The sequence below is a fragment of the Myotis brandtii genome, unplaced genomic scaffold (assembly GCF_000412655.1).
Source record: "Myotis brandtii unplaced genomic scaffold, ASM41265v1 scaffold4, whole genome shotgun sequence".
NCBI lineage: Eukaryota > Metazoa > Chordata > Mammalia > Chiroptera > Vespertilionidae > Myotis > Myotis brandtii.
Window position 1 is genome coordinate 885,554 of NW_005365371.1, and position 24,015 is coordinate 909,568.

The 24,015-nt window shown below is 49.8% G+C and overlaps 1 protein-coding gene across 2 annotated transcripts in view; it reads right to left on the reverse strand.

Annotated features, from left to right (window-relative positions):
• Window positions 1-24,015, reverse strand: part of MYLK (myosin light chain kinase) — a 176,846-nt gene that overhangs the window by 27,532 nt on the left and 125,299 nt on the right. For both annotated transcript variants that reach the window (XM_014545250.1, XM_005873108.2), the window contains 8 exons: window positions 20,506-20,556; window positions 19,636-19,763; window positions 17,616-17,769; window positions 11,752-12,054; window positions 8,213-8,245; window positions 8,023-8,116; window positions 6,577-6,780; window positions 524-741 (listed from right to left, as the gene is read on the reverse strand). In XM_014545250.1, coding sequence (XP_014400736.1) covers window positions 524-741; window positions 6,577-6,780; window positions 8,023-8,116; window positions 8,213-8,245; window positions 11,752-12,054; window positions 17,616-17,769; window positions 19,636-19,763; window positions 20,506-20,556 — 1,185 coding nt within the window. The remainder of the gene's footprint in view (window positions 1-523; window positions 742-6,576; window positions 6,781-8,022; window positions 8,117-8,212; window positions 8,246-11,751; window positions 12,055-17,615; window positions 17,770-19,635; window positions 19,764-20,505; window positions 20,557-24,015) is intronic.

Consider the following 24,015-nt stretch of genomic DNA (forward strand, 5'->3'; position numbering starts at 1 on the left):
GCAGGGGAGTGGTTAGGGGGTGATCAGGCTGGCAGGCAGAAGCAGTTAGGGGCAATCAGGCAGGCAGGCAGGCAAGCGGTTGGGAGCCAGCAGTCCTGGATTGTGAGAGGGATCCCAGATTGGAGAAGGTGCAGGCTGGGCTGAGGGACACACACACCGCTCCCCCCGCCCATGCACAAACTTTATGCACCGGGCCTCTAGTAATAATAATAAATTGCTAACACCTACAAAAGTGCTTACTTACTATGTGCAAGGCATTGCTCTCATCACTGTACCTGCATTCACTCATTTGATCCCCATAACAACTCTGTGATGTGGGTACTGCTATCATCCCATTTTACAGATGAGGAATTTGGGACTTAGCCTCACAACTAGTAAGTGGTAAAGGTGGGTTCTGAACCTGGGCCATCTCCACAGTCTCTGAGTTTAACTCCAATACTGTGCATTCCCTCTAATACCCAGTGTGTGGGCCACAGCCACTGCCACTGCCACTACATGTTGAGGACAACAGGAGAGGCCTTACCCAGCCTTCTGGCCAGACCGAAGTCGATGAGCTTGATCTTGGTGCCTGTCTTGTTGACACACATGATGTTCTCGGGCTTGAGGTCCAGGTGGACGATGCCCTGCTTGTGGATGTACTCCACTCCCTCCGAGATCTGCCTCATGTACTGGATGCACTCTCGCTCTGTCAGCTCAAAGTCCTCGTCGATGATGCGCTCGAACAACTCACCTCCTGACACGCTGCGGGGACAGAAGGGGGCCGTTAGACCACAGGATCATGGAGCCCGGGCTGGCAGGGATTCTGGCCAAGGGCAGGTCGGGGGTTGGGAAGACGGGCAGGAAAGCCCAGGGTATGGGGGTGCCGGGCACTTTTTGCAGTGTCCTGAGTCCCAGGCCACTGCCCTGTTACACTGGTCATCTCCACTGTGCGAGGAGGGCCCAGGCCTCCTGGTCTCCTCTTGGGGGACTCTGCCTGTGCCCACTAAGCTGTTGGGGGATTCAGGGAAGCACCTAGGCCGGGTGGTTTCAGGGGTGTCATGAACTTGATCTCCTTAGCAAAAGATTAACTGCTGGGGGCAGCTTCCATTCCCCAAATGACTATCGATGTACAGGGGATCATTCTTGTATTCTAGCCATGTCTTTTAGTCACAGAGAATTGAAACTTGAAATAATACTCATAGGAACAAGAAAGTATCTTCAACAACAAGCCTCAGCAAATTCGTTGGCTGTAACCTACCACACTTACAGTTATGATCGATCTGCTTCCTCTGGCTAGGCATATAGTATCAGCTTACTCCTTCCAGCATAACTGACTTGTCCTGCATGCTTGGGACCCAGGCTAGAATGTAGTACATCCTTCCTGCTTGGATAGACTTTGGGGCCTGGCCATGGTGTTTCTGGGGCCCAAGGGGACATCTTCTGCTAAGCACTGCCCCAGGGTCCAGCCTACTGGCCTTCAGTGCAAATGCATGGCCTCACTTCCGGAGTCGAGTGGTCCTCTCTCTTCCCGTCCCACCCCTCTGACCCACCTTCCTTGCTCACTGCTCAGAAAGTTTAAAGCAGCCGTCGACAACCTTTCAGACCTCATGGACCACCAGTAGTCCGTGGACCACCGGTTGGCGACCGCTGGTTTAAAGCATCTCCTTGGTAACTCATGTAGGCATCAGTCCTCCAGCTGAACAAAACTGGGTGGCTCCATTCTAGGCTAGTCCTCTTCCGAGGGCCTTCTCTCTTCTAAGGGGAGTCAGCATGAAGGGAAAGAGCTGCGTATGAATCCTGTCTCTGCCTCACAAGCTGTGTGAGTTCATCTTTCTGAGCCCCAGTTCCCTTCCTCATAGAATTGCTAGGAACGAAGGAACCCTTGTAAGCATCATGCTTGACATACAGGAGGTGCTCCGCACATATTATTGCCAAGTGGATCACCTCTCTGACACCTGAGGGAGAAATAGGCAGAGGTGCACTGTGGGGCCCAGCACAGCACAGCCTCCGTGAGGCCGGCCTCTGTCACCACATGACAACCACATCCACTTCTGGACCCTCTGAGCTGGGAAAGATCATCTGTGCGCATGGCCGCTGGGGGCGCTGCAACAGACCCTTTTAGAACCAACCCAGAAGGTCCAGGGAGACCAGCAGGTGGCGCCGCTTTCCTCAAGCTCTTTATGTCTACTGCTCTCCACCCAGGCTCTCATTCCAACTTAAAGGAATCTGCGCTTAGGTCACAAGTGATTCTGAACATTTGTGCTTCAAAGATGCAGATAAAAACAGCCTCACCTCACAGGATTGCTGTGAAGACTAAGATCATGCACCTAACGTGCTTAGAGAGTGCCTGGCACATGGTAACTGCTCAATAATGTTATCGTTTTTTATTTTTTTAAAAGAACCAGTTGAGGCTTTTGTTGAAAATACAGATTCCCAAGCTCCACTCCTGGAGATTCTGATTTTAGAAATTTGGGCGGGATCTGAGGATCTGTATTTTTAATAAGTACCCCAGCTCATTCTTATGATCCAACAAGTTTGGGAAGTACTGGCTTACTCCATTACCAGCTTTGAGAGGCAGTAGAAATTCACGTCCTCTGGATAAAGCACACTCCATTGTCCATATGAAATGAGCCTTCCCTCCCTGGGTTTCCAAAGCCTTGTCTCTGCACTTTTGTTCAAGTCTGCCTTTCCTTACAGTTGTTTGTGAGCATGTCTGGAAAAGGTCTGGCTCATATCTAGACCCTTGTTTATACCTGACAGTGTCTGGCACAGACAAGATGCCCCAAAATGTTTGCTTCTAAATTTAAAGTATTGAGAAAAAGCAAGCAGCCATCATCTGCAGTGCCCTTGGGTTGCCTGAGGCAATGAGTGGTAGAAATCTGAGCCACAGAGATAATTCCTACTGCATTTCTAGAGGTAACCTAGTCAATATAGGTACAGATAGGTTCAAACCTATTCAAATATATTTAACATATTTTGAAAACTACTCCTTTGTTCCACTTTTTTTAAGAATGAAAGTAGTTACAAAAATAGGATTAATGGTTCTATAGGTTTCAGCCCTGGCCGGTGTGGCTCCTTCGGTTGAGAGTCATCCTGTGCACCAAAGGGTCACCGGTTCAATTCCCGGTCAGGGCTCATACCCAGGTTGCGGGTTTGTCCCTCATTGGGGTGCATATGGGAGACAGCTAATCAATCTTCTCTCTCTCTTTCTCCCTCCCTTTCTCTTTAAAATCAATAAAAACATTTTTAAAAAGAAGCAGTTAAAAAAAATGGTTCTATTCAAAACACTCGGGATGATCGGTGGAAAGTATTGGCTGGAAAGGGGCCACCACCACAGAGATGGGATAATGCCAAGGCCAAGATTGGGCCCGAAGAAATATGTGCTTAATAAGTTAACAGTGAGTGAGTGAATGAATGAATGAATGAATGCATGAATACCTATTACCAAGGCCACCTAATCCCAAGGGATCAAATCTATCCCCCAAACTGTAGACCCCCCAGTCCTCACGGGCAGCCAGGAGGAATGGCACTCACTACCGGAGACTCGGGACCAGACCCTCTGACTCCATGTCTCATGGAGGCCAGCTGGATGGATGTTCTTTGATCAATCTTGCCAACAGTAGCACAAAAGTGAGATGGGCCCTAGATGACTCAGCCTAAACGGCACATCCTCTCCTGTGCTCAGGGTCTCACACCACATGGAACGTCCCACGTGCTCCCAAAAGGACAAGACCAGATACCAGGCCAGGAGCCGGGCGGAAGCCCAGTGTCAGAGACCACTGCTGTAGTGATAGGCTTGTCCTGCAACCGCAGGTCTGAAAGGCTGAAGGCACGTTCCTCCCGGTTTCTCCCTGTATCTGAGGCCGCTGCACCACATGGAATGTCCCATGTGCTCCCAAAAGGACAAGCCCAGATACCAGGCCAGGAGCCGGGCAGAAGCCCAGTGTCAGAGACCACTGCTGTAGTGACAGGCTTGTCCTGCAACCACAGGTCGGAAAGGCTGAAGGCACGTTCCTCCCGGTTTCTCCCTGTATCTGAGGCCGCTGAATAGAGGGCTGGGACCCTGCAATGCATTCGTGTTTTTCTACCACACCAGGCATTGTTCTTCTCCTAACTCCAGTTTCTCCGTCAAACAGCAAATGGCACTGCTGAGCACCAACCTTTGTGCTTGCAGAGGCTGAGCCTGTCTGAAGCACAGATCGAGCACGGATCTGCTCCCTCTCCTTGGGTTGAGTTCCTATGGGGGTGAGCTCCTGACCCCAAGTGCAGGCGAATCCTCTGGCATCTGTGCCGGGAAGATTTGCTCCTGTCCTTGGGGGAGCTGGGGTGGAGGGATGAAACCCAGACCTGCGGAAGCCTTCTTACATTTTCTCCCAACATTTTCCATCCAGCTTGCCAACTCCCAATTCCAAGCTAAGTATGGTATTCTGCCCACTGGTGCTGCTGCCTGGCCTTACCCAGGCTGGGCCGCCTCCTCCCCCTCCCTGCACGCCCTCATGAACTTGCTCAAGATTTAACTTCTAAAGATAAGGCGTTTATTCTTCACATGTCACATGCCCACACTGCCTGGACCAAGACCCTGCTCTAGAACGAACGTGAAAAGCTGCAGCCACAGGGCTGTGGTGGGGGTGAGGCCACACACATGGCTAAATCCTTCCTGGAAGTGGAGAGGTAAGTTGGAGTTTGGGGCTGAAAACGGAGTTTAGGATATGATAGAGATTTTCTTTGAATCTTTTCCAACTCCACAGAATTTTAAGAACAAATGGGAGTCTAACCCAAATACCTCTCCTGCTAGAAGGATTTAATAATGACAAAATCACCACTACACAGTAATAGGACCTGGATAGTAGGATTTGTTCCATGGTACCCAGTTGGGTGTTAAAATGCTCACAACGTAATTTTGAGTGGGAAAAAGACCAGGATAGAGAAAAAGCCAAAGCATTGAACTACCGAGAGCAACTCTCCATTGCAGAGCACTGTGCCCGCCACACGCTAGTCCCTTTGATCCCACACTATTCACGAGGCGGTTAATAGCCTCCTTTCTCAGATAATAAAACTAAGGGTTGGCAGAGCCGAATAATTTACTCAAGGTCGCACACCAAGTAAGAGGCTGAGTTGGGACTGCGGTGAGGTTTATGGGACTCAAGTCTGTGCTGTTAACCACTTTCCTAAGGAACAGAAACCGAAAGGGACTCATCATTTCACGAAGGAGGGATTCACGCCTTGAGCTCGGGGCTGCCTTGCTGGCCTCCCTGGCTCGCCTTGCCTGGGAAGGAGCAATTCCAGGATGCTGCTGTCAACTGCACAATATCTCTCAAGATTCCACATACACATTGATCCAGCACCCCACACTGCTGGGAGTTTATCCTCCAGATGCACACAGGCATGAGTGAAAGGGTGTATAGGACCAGGTTACAGAAACTGCTTGCTTATAAAAGCAAACACCTGGAAACCACCCACTCCTGCCGAAAGAGGACAATAAACCGTGGTATATGCATGTGATGACGTCGCACGGAGCAGGGGAACAAGGGAGCTCACTGCTACTGATAGGGGACTGTCTCCAAGGTAAACTGTAGAATGAAAAGAAGCAAAGTATGGAATCGTAACTACGAGTTGCCCTTGTGTTAAAATGTGGGCAATATGGATATATGTATTATATGTGCTTGTATTTTCACAAAGAAACTGGATACAGACAAAACCAATGAAATTGTTTCCTGGTTGTTGGTGGTGGGGTAGGAATAGGGTAGATGGGGGCAGGGAATGGGAATGGGATTTTTCATTGCATTTGTTCTTATATTTTTTGATGAGATAGTATCATATATTAAAAATAGTCAAATCAGGAAAAGGAAAAGAAATTCTTAAAAATATAGACACTATGGAGGATGTCTGACTTACTGACACCAGTATGTACATGTGTGTGTTTACACACATGTGTTTGTGTGCAGGTGTGTTTGGACGCATGTGTGCATGTGTTTACACACATGTGAGTTTGTGTACGCGCAGGTGTGTTTGCACACGTGTGTGTGTGTATGTGTGCGCGCGCGCGTGCGCGCACATGCCAGCAGTTCAGAGGTGGGAGAGGTGGAGAAGTGGGACTAGAGGAAAGCCTGGAAAGGAAAGCCTTGGCTAGAGGTCACTGGATCCATCTTCCTGCTGTGTACAACCCAGCACAGAAAGCTGACTGAGAAGTGAAGAAAGTACAAATGAGCACACGGAGCACAGCAAGAGGAGGGAGCAAGGTTACACTCTACACTCTGAGCCCCCACCCTGGACCCCTCCCTTTCACAGGCTGGTCAGGAAGCTGCTCCATCCCTCCCCTCCTCCTCTGAAGCCACCTCCAGATCAGAAGGCCCCTGAATGGAACCAAGGAGCCCTTTCACAGGGAGGTGAAGGGGGAAGGGGACGGGGGTCCTCCAAGATCTGCCCATTTGTTACGGAAATGAGCAGGGGCTCAGGGGGCTGGTGGTCAGTGGTCAGGCCCAGTGCTGTGCGCAGAGCTGTGCCGAGTGGTCAGTCCCTGGCTGGATGGGCTGTGAATGTCTTGCATTCACTCCCCTGCCTGCAGTGAAGGGGCGGGTGGGGCAGCGGGCTACTCACATCTCCAGGACCATGACGATGTTGGCCTTTTCTTCGAAGGCGTCCACACACTGGACCAGCTTGGGGTGGTGGAGGCAGTTCATGATGCTGATCTCCTCCCGGATGTTCTCTTTCTCTTTTGCCGAATATGCTTTGAAGAATTTCCCTGCCCAGATTTTTCCAGTTTTCTTTTCTACGAGTCGAAAGACCTGTCCGAATTTCCCACTGCAAGTGAAAGGAGGAGGGAAAGGCACATTTAGCCAAGCTTTCCACAAACTGGGGGATGGCCCACAAATCTGGCCCGCCTGTTTTCATAAAGTTTTATTGGAGCACAGTCATGCCATTTGCGTGCATATTGCCTGTGGGAGACCCCACATGGCTCCCCCCCCAGTCCCACCTGCCCTTGAATGTGCAGAGAAGTAGTTGCAACACAGACTGCATGGCCCACAAAACCTGGAACATCCATTACTTGGCCCTTTACAGAAAGAGTTTGCCAGCCCTGCTCTGGGTCAGGGAAGTGCATTTCTAATACTGCAAACTACTCTCCCCATCACTTGCCTGCTGCAGCCTGTGCTGGCCCCGCATCCCACCCAACATGCCTGCCCTGCTGCTCCTTCAGCAGGTCACCGCCTTGGTGGGGCCTCCAGCGTGGCTGGTGGACTTCTCCCCCCTTCCCCCGAGAGGGACTCAGGTTGAGGAAGTCTCCCCAAACACAGAGAATGCCTGAGTGGCTACTTCCCTTCCCCCTTCCTCAGCACTGTCCCAGAGACAGCCCGGAGGCTCTGCTGCCCGCTGTGGGGCAGGGCGTGGTCCTCTGACAGCTCCCACTAGCGGTGCCGGCTCCCTGTACCAACTGCTATGAGACTGGGAATACAAGAAGAGACCCCCCCTTTCTTCCACCTCCTGCGCTCAGGAATAGAGTGCTAGCGGGAGGCAGCCCGGGGCGCTGCTGCTGGAGGGGGTGCTTGGTTGTGACCAGGGCCCAGGATGGGGTCCAACCCCAGGGAGGATTCAGAGTGCGGACCAAGTGCGGAGAGTGCGCCAGAGTGGGCAGCCGTGCATCGATGCAAGGGTGTGCGTCCCTGAAGTCCTGAGCTAGCAGTGCCGCATGGGGAGCACAGGTCAGGCCGGCCTGCCTTCTGTGGGTCGGATGGGAGGGTCCTGAAAACAGTCCAACCCAGACGTGGTCCCCTCAGCTCAGGGCTGTGTGGAGAATGAGGCACAGCAAAGGAAGGCTGGCCCAAGCCCTCCACAGAGGGGCCAGCGCAGAACTACACGCGGCTCGTCCGAGAGCCCTGGGTGGCCATGCTTTCGTGGAGTGCTGTCCCTCCCTCCTGATGCTGCAGGCATGTCAGTCTGGGGAGCTGGCAAACCCAGGAAAGAACGGGAAGACAAGGCATGGAATTCACTGGGGGGTCTGTGTCACCCTCACGCTGGGGCCCAAAGGGTGCTTCCCACTCCACTTACGATCCTAGTCTCTCTTCGATGTCGTAGAAGTCAGACACTTTTTGTTCGGTATTGACCGTCACCGTCCGGTAATCGACTTCAGCCTCCTTCTCATCTGCAGGGTGGGGGTTGGGATGGGTGTGAGCCATCAGATCCCTGCTCACCCCTTTCCACCCCTAGAGCCCACCCAAGGCGGGTGGCCAGCACTCACCATCATCGGACACCTCCACTTCATCCTTCGGCTCTGGGGGAGACAAGGAGGGGACACAGGGATTAGTACTGAAGGCCCATTGAGAGCAAAACCTGCTGGGGGCTGTCAGGCACAACACCACCATGCCCAAAGCCTGGGCATCTCCGTGTGGTCAGTCAGCTCACGCTGCAACAGGGCCATGTGCGTGCGGGCAGACACTAGCCTCCTCATCCCACCAGCCCCATCCCAGCTCCTGCCTTCATCCCGTCCTCTCTACCCTCATGGTCCTCTAGGCACACCCTCTTCACATCTCTTCCAATCCCTCTGACTTTCAGAACCTACACACAATTGTGACGGCCCTTTCTGCTCTGGCTCAAAAGTCAGCAACTATGATTGCCAGCATGTCCAATCCATTTATCCATTTACTGAACATTTTCCATAGAATTCCAGCCATGTTCCAATATTTGGCTATGTATTGTGGGTATACAAAACAAAATACACAGAGGCATAATACCTCCTTCTTCTTGTAGCTTATATCTTAGTTGGGGAGGCAAAAACACATTTCCTTAAAATACCCTTGACACATCTATCTATCTATCTATCTATCATCTATCTATCTATCTATCTATCTATCTATCTATCTATCTATCATCTATCATCTATAAAAGCCTAGCTATGACATGCACTGACCACCAGGGGGCAGATGCTCAATGCACAGGCATTGAAACATGGAACAGACTGATGAATCTCAGAGGAAGGGGGGGTGGGGGAGGGCAGGAAGAGATTAATCAAAGATCTTATATGCATAGTAGAGGCCTGGTGTACAGATCGTGCACCAGTGGGGTCCCTCGGCCTGGCCTGCAGGGATCGGACCGAACCCGGCAGTCTGCCATCCCCCGAGGGGTCCTGGATTGCGAGAGGGCACAGGCCAGGTCGAGGGACCCCACCAGTGCACGAATCCGTGTACCGGGCCTCTAGTATTATATAATCAAGCACATACTATCACAGTGCACATGAAAGAAGGCAACACAAAACGGGGCAATTATAAAGTCCAGCAATTATTCTAAGAGAAGTTGCCCTTGAGTTGTGACCTAAAGCAGCTATCGCCAACCTTTCGGACCTCATGGACCACCAGTAGTCCGCAGACCACCGGTTGGCAACTACTGACCTAAAGGAAATGATGGAACACAATGAGGAGGGGTGACGTCACACAATGGAACCCACAGGTGCCTGTGAGGTGTGGCGAGGGGGATATAAGCAGCTCCTGCTGCCACAGCATGAATGTGCAGGAGTGAATGGGGACTTGAGGAGACAGCAGGGGTGCAACAGATCACGTCCCCTTCAAAGCTCCAGGCTTTCCCTGGCCTTGGCCTGGGCGGGTGCCACTGCAATTTATCCTTTTTCCTGCCTCTTTTCCAAGAGGTAAAGAATCCTCTTCTTAAAGAAATATGCTAAACACATGCAGACTGCAATTTGGTTGCCTGTCCTGGCACCCCGACTCTAACTTGCCTGTTCCCCACCCTCCTGGACTTCCTGCTATCCAACTTCCAAGTCACCGGGAGGCAGCCAAAGAAGCCCAGGCTCTGGGTCAGTCAGCTTTGAGTTCCAGCTTCAACTCGCTAATACAAGTTCTATAACCCTGGGCAACTAGCTTCTCCCCTGTAAACCTCATTTCCCATCTATAAATAGTGGAGATGACAGATCTATTCCAATGAGTTAGATGCATGAAACGGTTCATGGAAAATGCTGAACATACTGTTAGCATATAGCAGTGCCTAATAGATGTCAGCCACGATGAATCATAACAATAAACTAAATGACTCTTGAATTCAGATACCCAAGCCAGGAACTGGGAGTCATTTAAACTTTTCTGATTTTTCCCCTCAACTCCCTACCCAAAAAGTCATCAAGATTGGCCAATTCCATCGCGTGAGGGTATAGTTCATACCCTTACCACCCCTCTCCTGGACTACACCACAGAGAACCAGCTAGTGTCTCACTGACTCCACCCTCATCCCCTCCTCCACTCCAGTGCTTCTCATGATACAGTTTCATGGGGGTGGCGGAGCGGGTGGATGGTGAAGTTCAGAAGAGACTAGGGAGGGGTGTGTGTGAGTGTGGACGTCTGCAGTTCCAACAAACTCCCAGGGTCTCAAGATTGCTAGTCCAGACCACACTTTGAGTAGCAAAGCTCTACTCTTCCTCTAATTCTCTTCTTAAAAAAATAGACTTGTGATGGTGATCACTTTGCAGTCTATACAGATGTCAAATTATAACGCTGTACATAGTAAAAGAATCTCCCACAAAAGGCAACATTCCAAAAGTCTTAGGAACACATGGGTCTGTCTAGCTGGAGCCTGTATGCTACTTGAAATAAACAGTAGGTTGCATTAAAAAAACACACAAAAAAACCCCAGATCTATCGTATCAACCCCCTGCCCAAAGATCTTTGATAGACTTCACAATTCTATCTGAACTGCCCATTCAGGGTTGCTTCCTCCTGTTCTGACTCACACAGCACATGCCCTGGCCACTCACAAGCTTCTCAAAATGCCACACATTTCCATCACTTGGTACCTTCACTCATGCTGTTTCCGCTGTGAGAGATGCCTCTCCTTAGCTTCCCTGTCGCTTAGAAGCCCATTCGTTTTAAGTGCCACCTCCTCTAGGAAGCCTTCCTCAACATCCATGGCAAATTACTCATGCCTTCTGCTGTGTCTCCTTTGCAATTTGTTCATACTGCTAGATAGATGTAGACCATCTCGCCATCATTAGCGGTGTACACAGTTGTCCCCTTAGATTTTTAAAAAATGTAATTTTATTGATTTCAGAGAGGAAGGGAGAAGAAGATAGAGAAACATCAATGATGAGAGAGAAACATCGACTGGTTGCCTCCTGCACACCCCCTACCAGGGATCGAGCCTGCAACCCGAGAATCGGACTGTGACCTCCTGGTTCATAGGTCCACTCTCAACCACTGAGCCACACCGGCTGGGCTCCCCTTAGAGTTTAAGCAACTTGTCTTATCTGTCTTGGTGTTCCGAGGACCTGACACTGAGTAGACACTCAAATCTGAGTGCAACAGGAGGAGGAAGGGAGATATTGAAACTTTAGGTCTACCTGAGCTCCTGCCTTCCAGGACCGTGCTGATTGACACACCATCGCCCCTGATGGCAGTGTGCCAATGGTGCTTAAAAAGTGGTATGTAGAGAGAAACCAAGATGACGGCATGGATGACATCTATGGATGAGGACAGTGGGAGGGGTAAGGTCAGAGGGTGCAGTGGGAAATCAGTGTAGGTGAGGTATGGGGAGAAAAAAGAGAGGAACAAGTAATAATCTGAACAATAAAGATTTAATTTTAAAATAAAAAGTGGTATGTACTTCTTTTAAAGTATGGATCAGCATCACAACCTTGGAAATCAAGATCCCCCAAAATGATGCCTGTCACCGTGGATGTCTTCCCCACTCCTCTGCACCCCTCTCAGTCCAGATTTCTACCTGCACAAGGTAGTTCACGCACATTTATTTCAGGCCAGAGACAAAGTGAAGGCAGCTTACCCTCAGGTTTCTCTCCCACCGCTGTGAGTTCAGACTCCTGGCTCGGCTCGCTGGTTCCGTACACATTGATGGCGCGCACACGGAACTTATAGTCTCGGTCAGGCAGCAGGTCCTGGACGTTAAACGAGGTACTGCGGCACGTGGCTAATTCCTTCCACGTCTTGTCCACCGAGTCCCAGATCTCGACACTGTAGGACTGCACAGCACTGCCCCCATCGTACGAGGAGCCGTACCAGGACAGGGTCAGCGAGGAGCTCCGGATATCAGAGGCGCAAGGCGTGCCGGCTGGGGGGTCTGGCTTGTCTGGGGATGGAGAAGCACAATATCACCCAACTCTTCAGAATTTCAGGGAAAGAAAGATTTTGAATCAGGTTTTTTGGGGAGGAGCTTAGAGAACTCAAGCTGACATCCCCGGTCTGGGCTCTGGTTCCCTCATCCACAGTCACACCTATGCACACACTATGAGAAAGCCCTACAGATACCTATGTGCACGAGAAAAGTCTTTTCTTTTGGCTAGCTGTCCAGTCTGCAAGCCCTGATTTCCTGTACTTTGTCCCGGTCATAAGCATATTTCTCAGCGTAAACAGATCTAGGAAGCTGCCCAGAAGGCGTGGACTGCTTCCCATAAAAAATGTTTTGAGAGAGGGTTCAATGTGTGTGTGTGTGTGTGTGTGTGTGTGTGTATCCTTCAGGCCCTAGGCCAGTGACCTATGATCTATGACATACCTAGGGGTCAGGCTACACTCTCCTTGAGACTTGAGAAACGCCTGCCTCGCTGAGAAGCAGACAGATCCGGGTTTGAACACAGCTCTGACCCCACTCACTCTTTACTACCGTGCCTCAGTTTCCTCGTCTGTACAGTGCAAAATGTGGGTAAGAATAGCACTTGGATCACAAGGTGGTTATGAAAAGTTCTTAGGAAAGTGGCCGAGTTGAGTAGCCATTACTGCCGTCATTGTTGTAGTAGTTTATTTCTGACTTTGTGACACATTTAAAGTTATCCCTACCCTATCTCTTCTATCCACATAGAACTGGTATAAAACGAGTGAAGAATTCCAAAAGCAAACCACAGTAGCACATCACAACCATCCCTGACTAAGGGCCGGAAACAGAGCTGAGGACACAAGAAGTGGTCGCCTTGGCGGGCTGCCTTCCCATTCAGACCAGCAACGCTAAGAACCAGAAACGCTGCCAACTGCCAGGCGAGTCACGCAGCCGATACTACATGAGGCTCTTGAGCTTTTCTGACTTGGTCAGTTGCTCATCTGAACCAAATTTTCCTATATTTTCAGATTCAGTTTCCGCAGGTAGTTGTGTTAGTCACAGTATTTAGCAACCCTTCATCCCTCCAAAGCAGGGAGAGGTGCAGAGCCCCCCAGCTAATAATTAAAACCATGCCTTTGTGCTATGGGAATTTATATGCTATTTATTCACATAGCGTGAACCCTGGTGAATTCCTCAACTCCCAAGACTAGCTTGTCTTTTTCAATTGGAAACATGGTGCTACTATGCACGTTCCCTTTAGAGGTTTTGCAAGCATCAAGCGAGCAAATCTAGGGACAGTTCTTGACTTCTACTCTCCCACCCTGAGCAAGGCATGATACCCAAAGAGGGTTCTTTCAAATGACCCTGTGCAAATAGAGGGAAAAAACATTCTGCCAGTGTGTGTGTGTGTGTGTGTGTGTGTGTGTAAACATATACATACTAGTACATAATACATACACATATTCATTCTCTCCCCTCCCCCAAGCCCTGCGGCTTCTCGATTCCAGCCAAGAATGCCCTGCCTAGAAACCATCCACCCTGCCACCCAGGCCTGGCCCACGGTGGTGATGCTGGGACTGTGGCGGAGCCTCCTTTCTGCAGCCACTCTGGAGGCCTCCTGTGATGGATCCACTTTCACTAGGTGTTACGTTCTCTTAGGAAAACTGTTTGTTCTGAAAGACATGTTGGACTTTTTAGAAATACTTCTGGTGTTGGCTAAGATGTTTATTGCTCTACACTCTCTTAGAGGCAAGTGGACCCAGCTCTCCAGGACCCAAGTAAAACAGTAAGAACTCCCAAAGGACGAAAGACAGACTCACTGCCCCCGCCCCCCCCTTGCCCCCCACGGCCTGGAACACGTCTGATTGGCCACATTTAGAGTCACCTGGGTTTATGTAATGAACGCATTATACCCACTGACTGATTCCCCTTCTGCTTTGGTCAAGAAGAGAAAACTTTGAGAAGTGTGTACTGTGGAAGAGGTATTACTTGTGCCCTACTCTGTCCAGTCTCTTGGTGAAAGCAAGAAAACGGGCATATGATGGATATTACCCCCTGCCGTGCAAGTGAAGACGGAAAATGTGGAGAGCGGGGCTTTAATTCCAAGTGAAGCTTCAATGCTTTCAAGGAATTTGAATGAAGGGGTTTAGAAAGGACCCAAGTCTGAGGTGGTCTGAGATTGGAAGCCCCACCGCCTCAGGGCCAGGGGCTGGGTCTGATGCTCCCTGGTTTTCACAACCTGCAGATCCCCTGCAGAGGCAGACTTGCCAGGGGTGAACCCCTCAGAGCAGAGCGCCTGCGGCCTGCCCTCCACGCTACAGGCACAGCTGACCTGGTCTGGGAGGGCAGCAGCCTCAGAGTCTAGGGCCTGGAGCTCCAGGGCTCCTGGGGATGACTCCCTGGCTCCCCAGAAACCTGACTAACAGAGTGGGGTTTCTGCTCAGCAAATGCTCCCACTCCTGAGAAAATGGAGGCTCTCGAGGCTAACGCTTCTCACATGAGGAACCATCCTGGCGGGCTCTGCCTGCCTGTGTGTCTGACGATGATCTGCGGCTGTGCCTCACCTGCCTGGCTTGCCTTCACTGGCATGTCGCCGTCACTCGCATCTTTCCTGGAATGCCAGGGGCTGCAAGGGCTCCAGGGTCGTCTACCTGGATAGCCGGCCCTTGGCCCCTGGGAGGCTAAGGCACTCTCTGCTTACCAAGAATACCCTCAGGGCCCTGGCAGAGGCAAAAGGAGATTCCGAAAAATCCTCAGATCCCTGCTCCTGGCTATCAGGTAGAATAAGATCAAGATCACATCTTACTGAAATCTAAGCCAGGCATTATGAAGCGAAGTCTTCTGCCCTTAAAAACCATGCAAGTTCCAGGCTCAGATAGTATTTGGGGATTGGTGGGTATTTGGGGCTCCCTCCACTTTATTTTTCTCCTTTAAAGATATGCAAAGTGATCTGTTTCTCTCTTGCTGGACAAGTTACAGGAAGGAAATCATCTGGGCTGGGCTGCTCTCTCTTGCCCAAGTGGAACCCGCACCCTCTGAGGTTGTGGCTAGAGGTGCCTCGGCCGGCAAATCCCTGCACTGCCTTTCAACACGTAAGCCTTTAAAAAAGCTAAGCATCACTCATTTAAACTCACCCGCACCCTCTGAGGTTGTGGCTAGAGGTGCCGGCAGAGGCAGAGGCCCTCGGAGCTTCGCAAATCCCTGCACTGCCATTCAACACATAAGCCTTTAAAAAAGCTAAGCATCACTCATTTAAACTAATGGAGGGGAAGGCTAATGTTTATTGTCATGTATAAAATGGGAGTCATAGCCTATCTGAAAAGAAAGCGGTGCCTTAAAGAATGTACAAGAAGAGACGTTTACTGCTGACAAGCAGAAGTTGTGCTAAAGCAGCCTTATTTAGCTGGCCTGTAAACGGATGCTTCCAACATGCTTGAACACCATCCAGAGTAAGCCAAACTGCCCCTGTTTCATCTCCTTTACATTTTACATCTAGTTATTCAGCCCTGATCAGATAATACACAGATGTCCTTAGAGACGTGCAGGTAAATCTGGGCTTAATCCAGGTTTACTTTGGACTAATTCTAAATCCATGGGCTCTGAATGAATGTGGCCTTGATGTTTGCATCAATGCAAGTCCCGTTTTATTGAGCAATTCTATTCTTAGCCCTACGAGGGGGAGGCAGACAGAAAGCCCATCCCCTCCATTCCATTCCCCTCCCAGGACGGTATTTAACATGCTGCTCCTGCCAGCTGGCGGGCAGCCACGCCAATGGCCCTGTCAGTACTGGCCGAGGAGAATGAGAAACTAAACCATAAAAGGCCAGAACTGCAGCTTGTGCAGTGGGGATGGGGGAGGGGAGTGTGGCACAGAGTGGAGCTGGCCCAGTGTAGGGGGCAGTGGTCACAGAAGAGCAGTTCAAAGGAGTGGATCCCAAAGTTTCCCACCCAGAAAAACTGGAAACCAATGTTTGCTAACAGGTGAGGGCGTGGGGCCAAATCAGCACTGCAGGTACAGGTCTTAACGTAAAGACAGAAAGACAGACTGAACCCCGCCAAGTTCCTGACTCCACGGGGGACACTACTGAAGTAAGCATCCAGAGTCACCAAAGAGAAGAAGAGTGAGAAAGGGTCTCTCCTATCTTTTGTAGATGAGAACCCTATTCCCTGGCTCCCGGTACAATGATTCCCAGATTTAAACTCCCAACTTGAGGAAACAAAAAGAAAGATGAGATCAATAAACCCCAGGTCAAAGGCTTTCATGAGCATAATGTATGGAGGCCCACAAATGTGCAGGGACACCGCCTACTGTCCATCAGTCTGCTGTGTCATCTCTTCCTTCCTGTCCTGAGCACCTGCCAATGGGGTGGGGGTGGAGGGCAAGGAACTGAGCTCGACCGACAGTGGGGGACCAATTAGAAAGCTAGTGGCTGTTTCAGGAGAGAGTGGACAATGGCATGATCAACACAGCAACTGGGATAAAGAGGAAAAAGTGAACTTCACAAACAGCCTGGAGACAGACTCCGCCCAATATTGGGATGTGGGAGATAAGAAAAAGGGAGTGGGTTTAGGATTAGGGGGTCACGGTGACCTTAGAGGGGTGATCCCAGTAGACTCCTGGGGTGTGGAGGGAGGCTGGCTGCAGGGAGCTGACGAGTGCCTGGGGGTGAGGAAGCAGAAGCAGAGTAGAGAGCACCCCCTCTCAGAGGGTTTGGCCATGAAGAGAGCGGGAAGACATGTGGGGTGGCTGAAGCGAGACGACGTGTTGCAGGAGTCATGCAGGCCTGTGTGTTTGGCTAAGATGAGAGAAGGAGAGGTGGAGTTGAAGAGAAGAGAGGAGGGGGTGGAACCCCAAGAGCCTGGGGATTCAGAGTGCAGGAGAAGGAAGCGGCCTCAGGGAAAGAGGGGTGGGCCAGGCCCAGAGCCTGGAGGGTGTGGTCAGCCTGGGGGTGGACAGAGAGATGCCTGAAGGTGCGGGGCCGTGAAGCTGAGCAAGGTCAGGCCTAATGCCTCCTAGTTTTCTGAGAAGTTGGAGGCCACAGCCTACAGGGTGACAAGCTACCTCAGAGTGGGAGAGGGCACTGAGCAGCACTGAGCAGTACTGAGCAGCATCGAGGTCTCGGCCAACCCTGGATCTTGTCAGAGTCCAGACTGTGGACTGATGGGACCTCCCTGCAATGCCCTAAAGTCAGGCGGAGGAGCAGTGCCTTTTCCGGAAGACGGCACTGATCCAAGGTGAAGACTTCAAGGGGACAGCTGGGGGTGGGGGAGGCAGAGTGGGAGAGGGAGTTGCCATGCCAGTAGGAGAGGCCTGGAGCAGTGGAGCTCAGGTCTCTGAAGAGCAGAAAGAGAGAAGCCAGGAGGGACTCACAGGGAAAGGAAGTCACTGCGAGGGTGTGCGTGTTCTCATGAGCATGAAGCACAGCAACCGTGTGAGCTTGGGGAGAGAGAAGTAAAGTGGAGTCCGAGGGGCTGTGGGCAGAGAGGATGGGTGCAGAAGGAGTAGGTCCCTGGGAGGTGAGACCCTGAGGTGCCTCATCCTGCCTGGGGGCTCTCTACCCTTCCCATCCCCCACTGCCAGGCCACCCACCCAGACTCACCGACCACGGTTAGGTTGACCTGGGCCTGCCTGCTGCCCAGCTTGTTCTCCACCAGCAGCGTGTAGCAGCCGCAGTGCTCCTGGCGGGCGGCCAGGATGGTGAGCTTGCTGCCGCTCTCGCTGTTCTCCACCTTGATGTGCTCACTCTCCTGGATCTGCGGGCAGACAGTGGGCAAGCGCTGGAGACGAGGGCCAGGGAAGGGGGGGGGACCCCCATTCCTCACTGCATGGCTGTGGCTGTGTGGGGTGGGTCTGGACTCTGGGCTCCCCACCAAGACCCTCCTCTGCTGCCTCCAGAGCCAAGCCTCCCTGTGGGGTCCAGATCCGGGGCAGGCAGGGCGTGCTGAGCAGGGCCAGGGAAGGGACTCTGCAGTTGCTGCTCTAGATCGGAGTTCAGAAGTGTCCTCGTCTCCCTCCTCCACCCTGGGATGGGAGGGCGGGAGAGCACATCTGAGCAAAGTCACTTATGAAGCCCAGCCTATGGGTTCTGACCTCTTCTGTGCTGTTGAAACCATAGCCACTAGCCACATGTGGCGATTTACCTTTTAATTAAGTGGAAACAACCCAAAGGCCCATCAACCAGTGAATGGATAAACAAATGTACATCCAGACAATGGAAAATTATTTGGCCATAAAAAAGAACGAAGTTCTAATTTGTGCTACAACACGAATGAGCCCTGAAAACATTATGCTAAGTGGAAAAAAGCCAGACACAAAAGGAAACACATTATAGGAATCCACTGATATAAAATGCCCAGAATAGGCAAATCCATAGAGACAGAAAGTAGGCGAACGGTTGCCGGGGGTGTGGGAGGGAGGAAATGATTGCTAATGGGTCTGGGGCTTCTGTGTGGGTTGATAATATTCTGGAATTAGATAACTGTTATGGTCGCACAACCTTGTGAGTATACTAAAAACCACTTTAAAAGGGTGAGTTTAGCAGAGTGAATTTTGTGGTGTGTTAATTATAACTCAACAGAGCTATTATAATAACTTTTAATCACTTAACATTTAAAATTCAGTTCCTCAGTTACACCAGTCACCGTTCAAGCGCTCAGCAGCCACATATGATTAGTGGCTACATATTGGAGAACAGATACAGAACATTCCCATCACTACAGAAAGAGACAGAGCTGAGCCAGGGCTAAATGTCTCTGAGAAGGGATGAGACTCTACCCTACTTCAGGCGACACTGGCCCAGACATCGTCCAGAGCTACATGCTTTGGGATGCTAACGGCCAGCTTCTTTTTTTTGTCTTTTGAGACCAACGCTCCTTTCCTTCCTGGTACTAGCCTCCCACTTGGGGGCCTTAAGATGGTTTGGAAATTGAGCAACAGAGGGCTCAGAAGAAATCTTCACTCCTTCTGTAGAGTTTCCCATCCGTGCCAGCCACGGTCCCAGGGCCTCTGTTGATCATGCATCTGGGCACACACTGCCAGTGTGGGATCTCCAAGTTCCTTTAAGAGCTGGTTGTCTGGAATTTCAAACATTTTCCCATAGGGCCATGATTATAAATGGTAGCCTGATTTCTGGGCCAGCAAGCCAAAATTCTATTTTACGTACAATTTATCTATCCAAATACTTAGATTCACTTTTATCCCTTCGGCATGTGGTAAGTTTAAGCTGTTCCCACAGATTGGGTTCATCAGGCTGGCACAGAATCACAGAAGAACCCGTACAGGGGCTGACAGGGCATTTAGGTTCGTGGTTCCATTTTCCTGACTCTGAGTAGAATTCTAGCCTGAGATATCGAAGTCAGGTGGGAACCAAGGGTGGTTTCTACTGCTCCCTTCATACTTGTCTCTATTATACAGCTAGTCTATAACGCAGGTATTGTTCGTAGATTTGGAAGGAAGGTTGTTTTGAGAACTCAGCTGTGATGACTGGGTGGTGAGTGGTGAGGACTCCCCATTTCTAAGCCCCTGCGATGAGGGTGATGCTGTCTCCATTAGAGCATTTCCCACCCCCTTCAGCCTAGAGGCTGCGTGGCTGTTCCCAGGCCACCCCCCTCTTCACTGACCTGCTTTCGGAACTTCATCCAGGTGCAGGTGATGGGCTGGGTGCCTGTCACTTTACCGAACAGCTCCACAGACTCTCCTGCACGCACCTTTTGGTCCTCCGGAAACTGGATGATCTGGGGGGGCATGGCTGGAGGGGACAGGCGAGAAGGTGAGTGAGGGAGGAGGGAGCCTCAGACTTGCCCATCTCAGGTGACACTGTTGTCCACATCGGTCTGCTGCTCCTCTCTGGGGCCTCCAGGGTAAGACTGAGGGACGTGGTCACTGCTTCAGAACATCTGAGCTGGTGGACTTGCTAGGTTTGTTCACCTCTTTATTCTGATTCCCTCGATGTGGCCCACACAGTGACATGGCATTATTCTCCATTTGTTGGTAGCTCTAGAATTTGTATCTTGCCCTAATTTTTTGAATTTACATTTTAAATCCTTTATTAATTAGACAGCACCTTGCCCTTTAACCTCCAGGTCACCTTGGCTGAGAGGCTCAATCTGGTTCATGTCCCCAAATGCCTTCCAATAGAAACAGACAAGATTCCATGTGACAAGGACAGACCGAGCAGAGCATTAAACAGCACAGAGCAGATCGCCTCCTTAGAGACAGAGTGAAGGGCAGAGGGTTAAGCAGAATTTTGCAGAAGGGATGGGAGAGTCACTACTACTGTGTGATTCTGTCCTTCCAGGGGAAGCAGGAGAAGACAAGTAAGTGAGAGGCTGGGGACCAAGCTATGCAGAGGCTCTGGGGGAAGGTTGAGCCTGAATAACGCTGAGCTTGAACGAGGGGACCACATGCCCAGCGGTCAGGCTAGCAGGACAACGGAAAACCCCTCCTGGCAGATGACTCCCTTGCCCCCACACATTGCTACGACCAATTACCTGCTTTTAGAGGTGTCTTGGGGGCAGGTTTCTTTTTCACAGTTGCATCACCTAAAACGAAGAAGTTCAGGGGTTACTTTCTGTCAGTTCTGTGTTTCCCAAAGCTCCTGAATCCTAGGAGGGTGCTGTCTTGCCCGCTGGCCCTTCATCCACGCAGAGCCCTCAGTCCTGTGTGTCTTTCTGGGGATCTTGCCGTCTCACACAGACAACCTCACAATCAAATGAATATCAGGACTTGGGGGCCTTTGAAGGGGGTCCCTGAGGCCTCCATTGAGAGAAAAACTAAACAATGCTTTAGCCTCCATTATCCATTTCAATGACCATACCCAAACTCACTCACTATTCTCTCACCCCAACTTTCAGGAAACTCAGAAAGGAAATTATGTCAGATAAACCAACTAAAATTAGCCTTTGGTGTGGATCCAAGGGTCTCAGGCTTCCTTTGGGTCGCAGACTGTGGACTGGTGGCTTTCATTTTTTACATCTTTGTTGAATGGATCAATGAATGAATGAACAAATGAATGAACTAACCAATGGTCTCCTCCATTCCCACTGCCAAACAACTCACATTTTAAAAATGACCCAAACAGACCAGTTTTGCAGCACAAACCTATTCATTTGGCAAAATAACAATGTGGTAAATAGGCAAAAATATCTTCAGCTATCTTCATGGCTTGTTTTCTCATTTCTTTCAGGTCTCCACTCAAAAGCCATCTAACCCATTTATCCAAGCGAAATGAATATCTAACATGCAAACAAATACCTGAATGTGAATGTTTATAGTGGCTTTATTTATAATTGTTCAAAACTAGAAGTTATCCAAATAAACTCAACTGAAGAATGGATGAACTGTGGTACCTTTATACCATGAAATACTACTCATCAATAAAAATAAGCAAACTACAGATATACAGCATGGATGAATCTCATCGGTGATTTATCTCTTAGGCTAAGAGAAACCAAAATCAAGGGCTACGTACTGTATAATTCTATTTCCATTACATGTTCGAAAGGGACAGAGAATAGATTAGTGCTTGCCAGAGGTGGGTGGTGGAGGGGTTGGCCACTAAGAGGCACAGGGATATGTTTTTGTTTATTTTAATCCTCACCGAGAATATGCATTTTTTTTTCATTACTGATTTTTAGAAAGAGAGGAAGGGCCCTAACCGGTTTGGCTCAGTGGATAGAGCGTCCGCCTGGGGACTGAAGGATCCCAGGTTCGATTCTGGTCAAGGGCATGTACCTTGGTTGCGGGCACATCCCCAGTAGGAGGTGTGCAGGAGGCAGCTGATCGATGTTTCTCTCTCATCGATGTTTCTAACTCTCTATCCCTCTCCCTTCCTCTCTGTAAAAAAAATCAATAAAATACATTTTTTAAAAAAGAAAGAAAGAGAGGAAGGGAGAGAGGAATCAAACCCACAACCTAGGTAAGTGCCCTGACTGGGAATCGACCCTGCAACCTTTTTCATTCCAACTGACTGAGCCACCGGACCAGGGCGAGGCACAGGGGCATGTTTTGAGGTGATAGAACCATATTATACTGTGATGGTAGTTACACGACTGTAAGCGTTTGTCAAGGTTCACAGCACTGTGTACTAGAACGGGTAAGTTTTAATGTATGTAAATTATACCTTAACACAAAAAAATGGAGGAAAGTCATTTAACCAATGAGATCTTCCCTAACCACTTTATATCAAATATCAACCCTACACCCCTAGCACTCTTTATCATGTGTACCCCACTTTATCTCCCTCAGGGCACTTACCACCATGTACAAACTATTTATTTATTTATTGCTTGCCCTTGGCCTCCCCCTAAAGCAGTGGTTCTCAACCTTGGCTGCACATTAGAATCACCTGGGAATCTTTTTAAAATTCTGATTTCCAGGCCTCATCCTCCGGAAATTCTGTTTCTTTGTTATGGATGTTGTGGCCCCACCCCATAACAAAGAAACAGAATTTCCGGAGGATGAGGCCCAGAAATCAGGATTTTAAAAAGATTCCCAGGTGATTCTAATGTGCAGCCAAGGTTGAGAACCACTGCAATAAAGTATAAGCTGTGAACCCAATGTGCCGACACACAGCTGCACTCGATAACTATTTATTGGATGAATGAGCGGGGTTTTGCCTCTGCATGTTACAGAGAAGCAGTGCTGTGCCCTGGCTTGGGCACGGAGTTGTTCCGTGGCCACAGGTAAGTCAGATAACTCTGTGGGCTGTCAGCTGTGCATCAGGAAAATGGGAGGAGTGCTGCTACCCACCTGGGAACCCCAGAGCATCCTGTAAGCAGTTGGTCCCTGACAGAAGCACAGTGAGAGCCCGGAGCTGATGGCTGCCAGTTACGTGGCTGAGCCCAGGGAGGGGCCTGCCGCCATCAAGTTCACCCTAGTTTGTCACCATCATTGATCTGTCCATTCAACTCATAAAGACTTACTGAGGGCCTACTATGTACAGGGCACATGCCAATCAGTACAGACTACTAGCCCGGGCACTGAGGAGAAAACCAACCAAATGTAGAAATCAGGAGTTGTCTTCAAGAGCTTAAATGTCAAGACACGTGGCCTTCTTCTTTTGCCATAAAGGACATTTATAGGACAGCTGGAAAATTTTTACCAAGTCCAATAAATTAGATGATAGATAGTATTGTATCAATGCTAATTTTGTGTTTTGATCTCCCAACTGTTCTTTTATAAGAGACTGTTCTTAGGAAATATACACTAGAGAATTTAGGTGCAGAGGATAACATATATGCAACTTACTTTCAAACTGCTCATAAAGTGTGTGTGTGCGTAGTGGGAAAGAGAGATGGAAAAAGAGAGGGAGAGACAAAATATAAAGCAAACAGGGTAAAATGTTGATATTTGGAGAATATGAGTGAAGGGTATACAAGATTTATTTGTACTATTTTTGCAACTTTCCTATAAATCTGAAATTATTTCAAAATAGAAGCTGAATAGAAAGTTTAAAAAATAAATTTATCCAGCCACATGACATGGCTGTTCACATGAGGGGGAAAGAGTATACACTGTGGGATAAGGAGATGGTTAGGAAGGGTTAAAGGCTGGGGCACAGGATGGGCCTGCGGACTAGAGAAGATCTGGACTAGAGAAGGGAGCAGCGCCATCCCATCACTCAGGGACAGGGAGTGGCTCTGAGCTGAGAACCTGGGTGATGTTTGGTGGAGGTTGGCCAGAGCACAAAGCTGGGATTAGAGAGCAGTGGTGTGAAGATAGTATGACAATTTAAATCCCAGAAAATTAAAAATTCATTTCCTCAGTCACACTAGTCACATTCCAAGTGCTCAATAGCCACATGTGGTTAGTGGCTATCATGTTGTGCAGACATAGAACACGGCATCGTCACAGAAGGTTGCATTGGACAGTGCGGGTGCAAAATGCCAAGTCTGAGAGTTGGGTCTTTGTCCTCAGTCTGACTGGGCTAGAGGACATCTGGCGGTCTCTACAATCCCTGGGGACAAGGACACCCAATTAGGAAGCTACTGCCATACTCT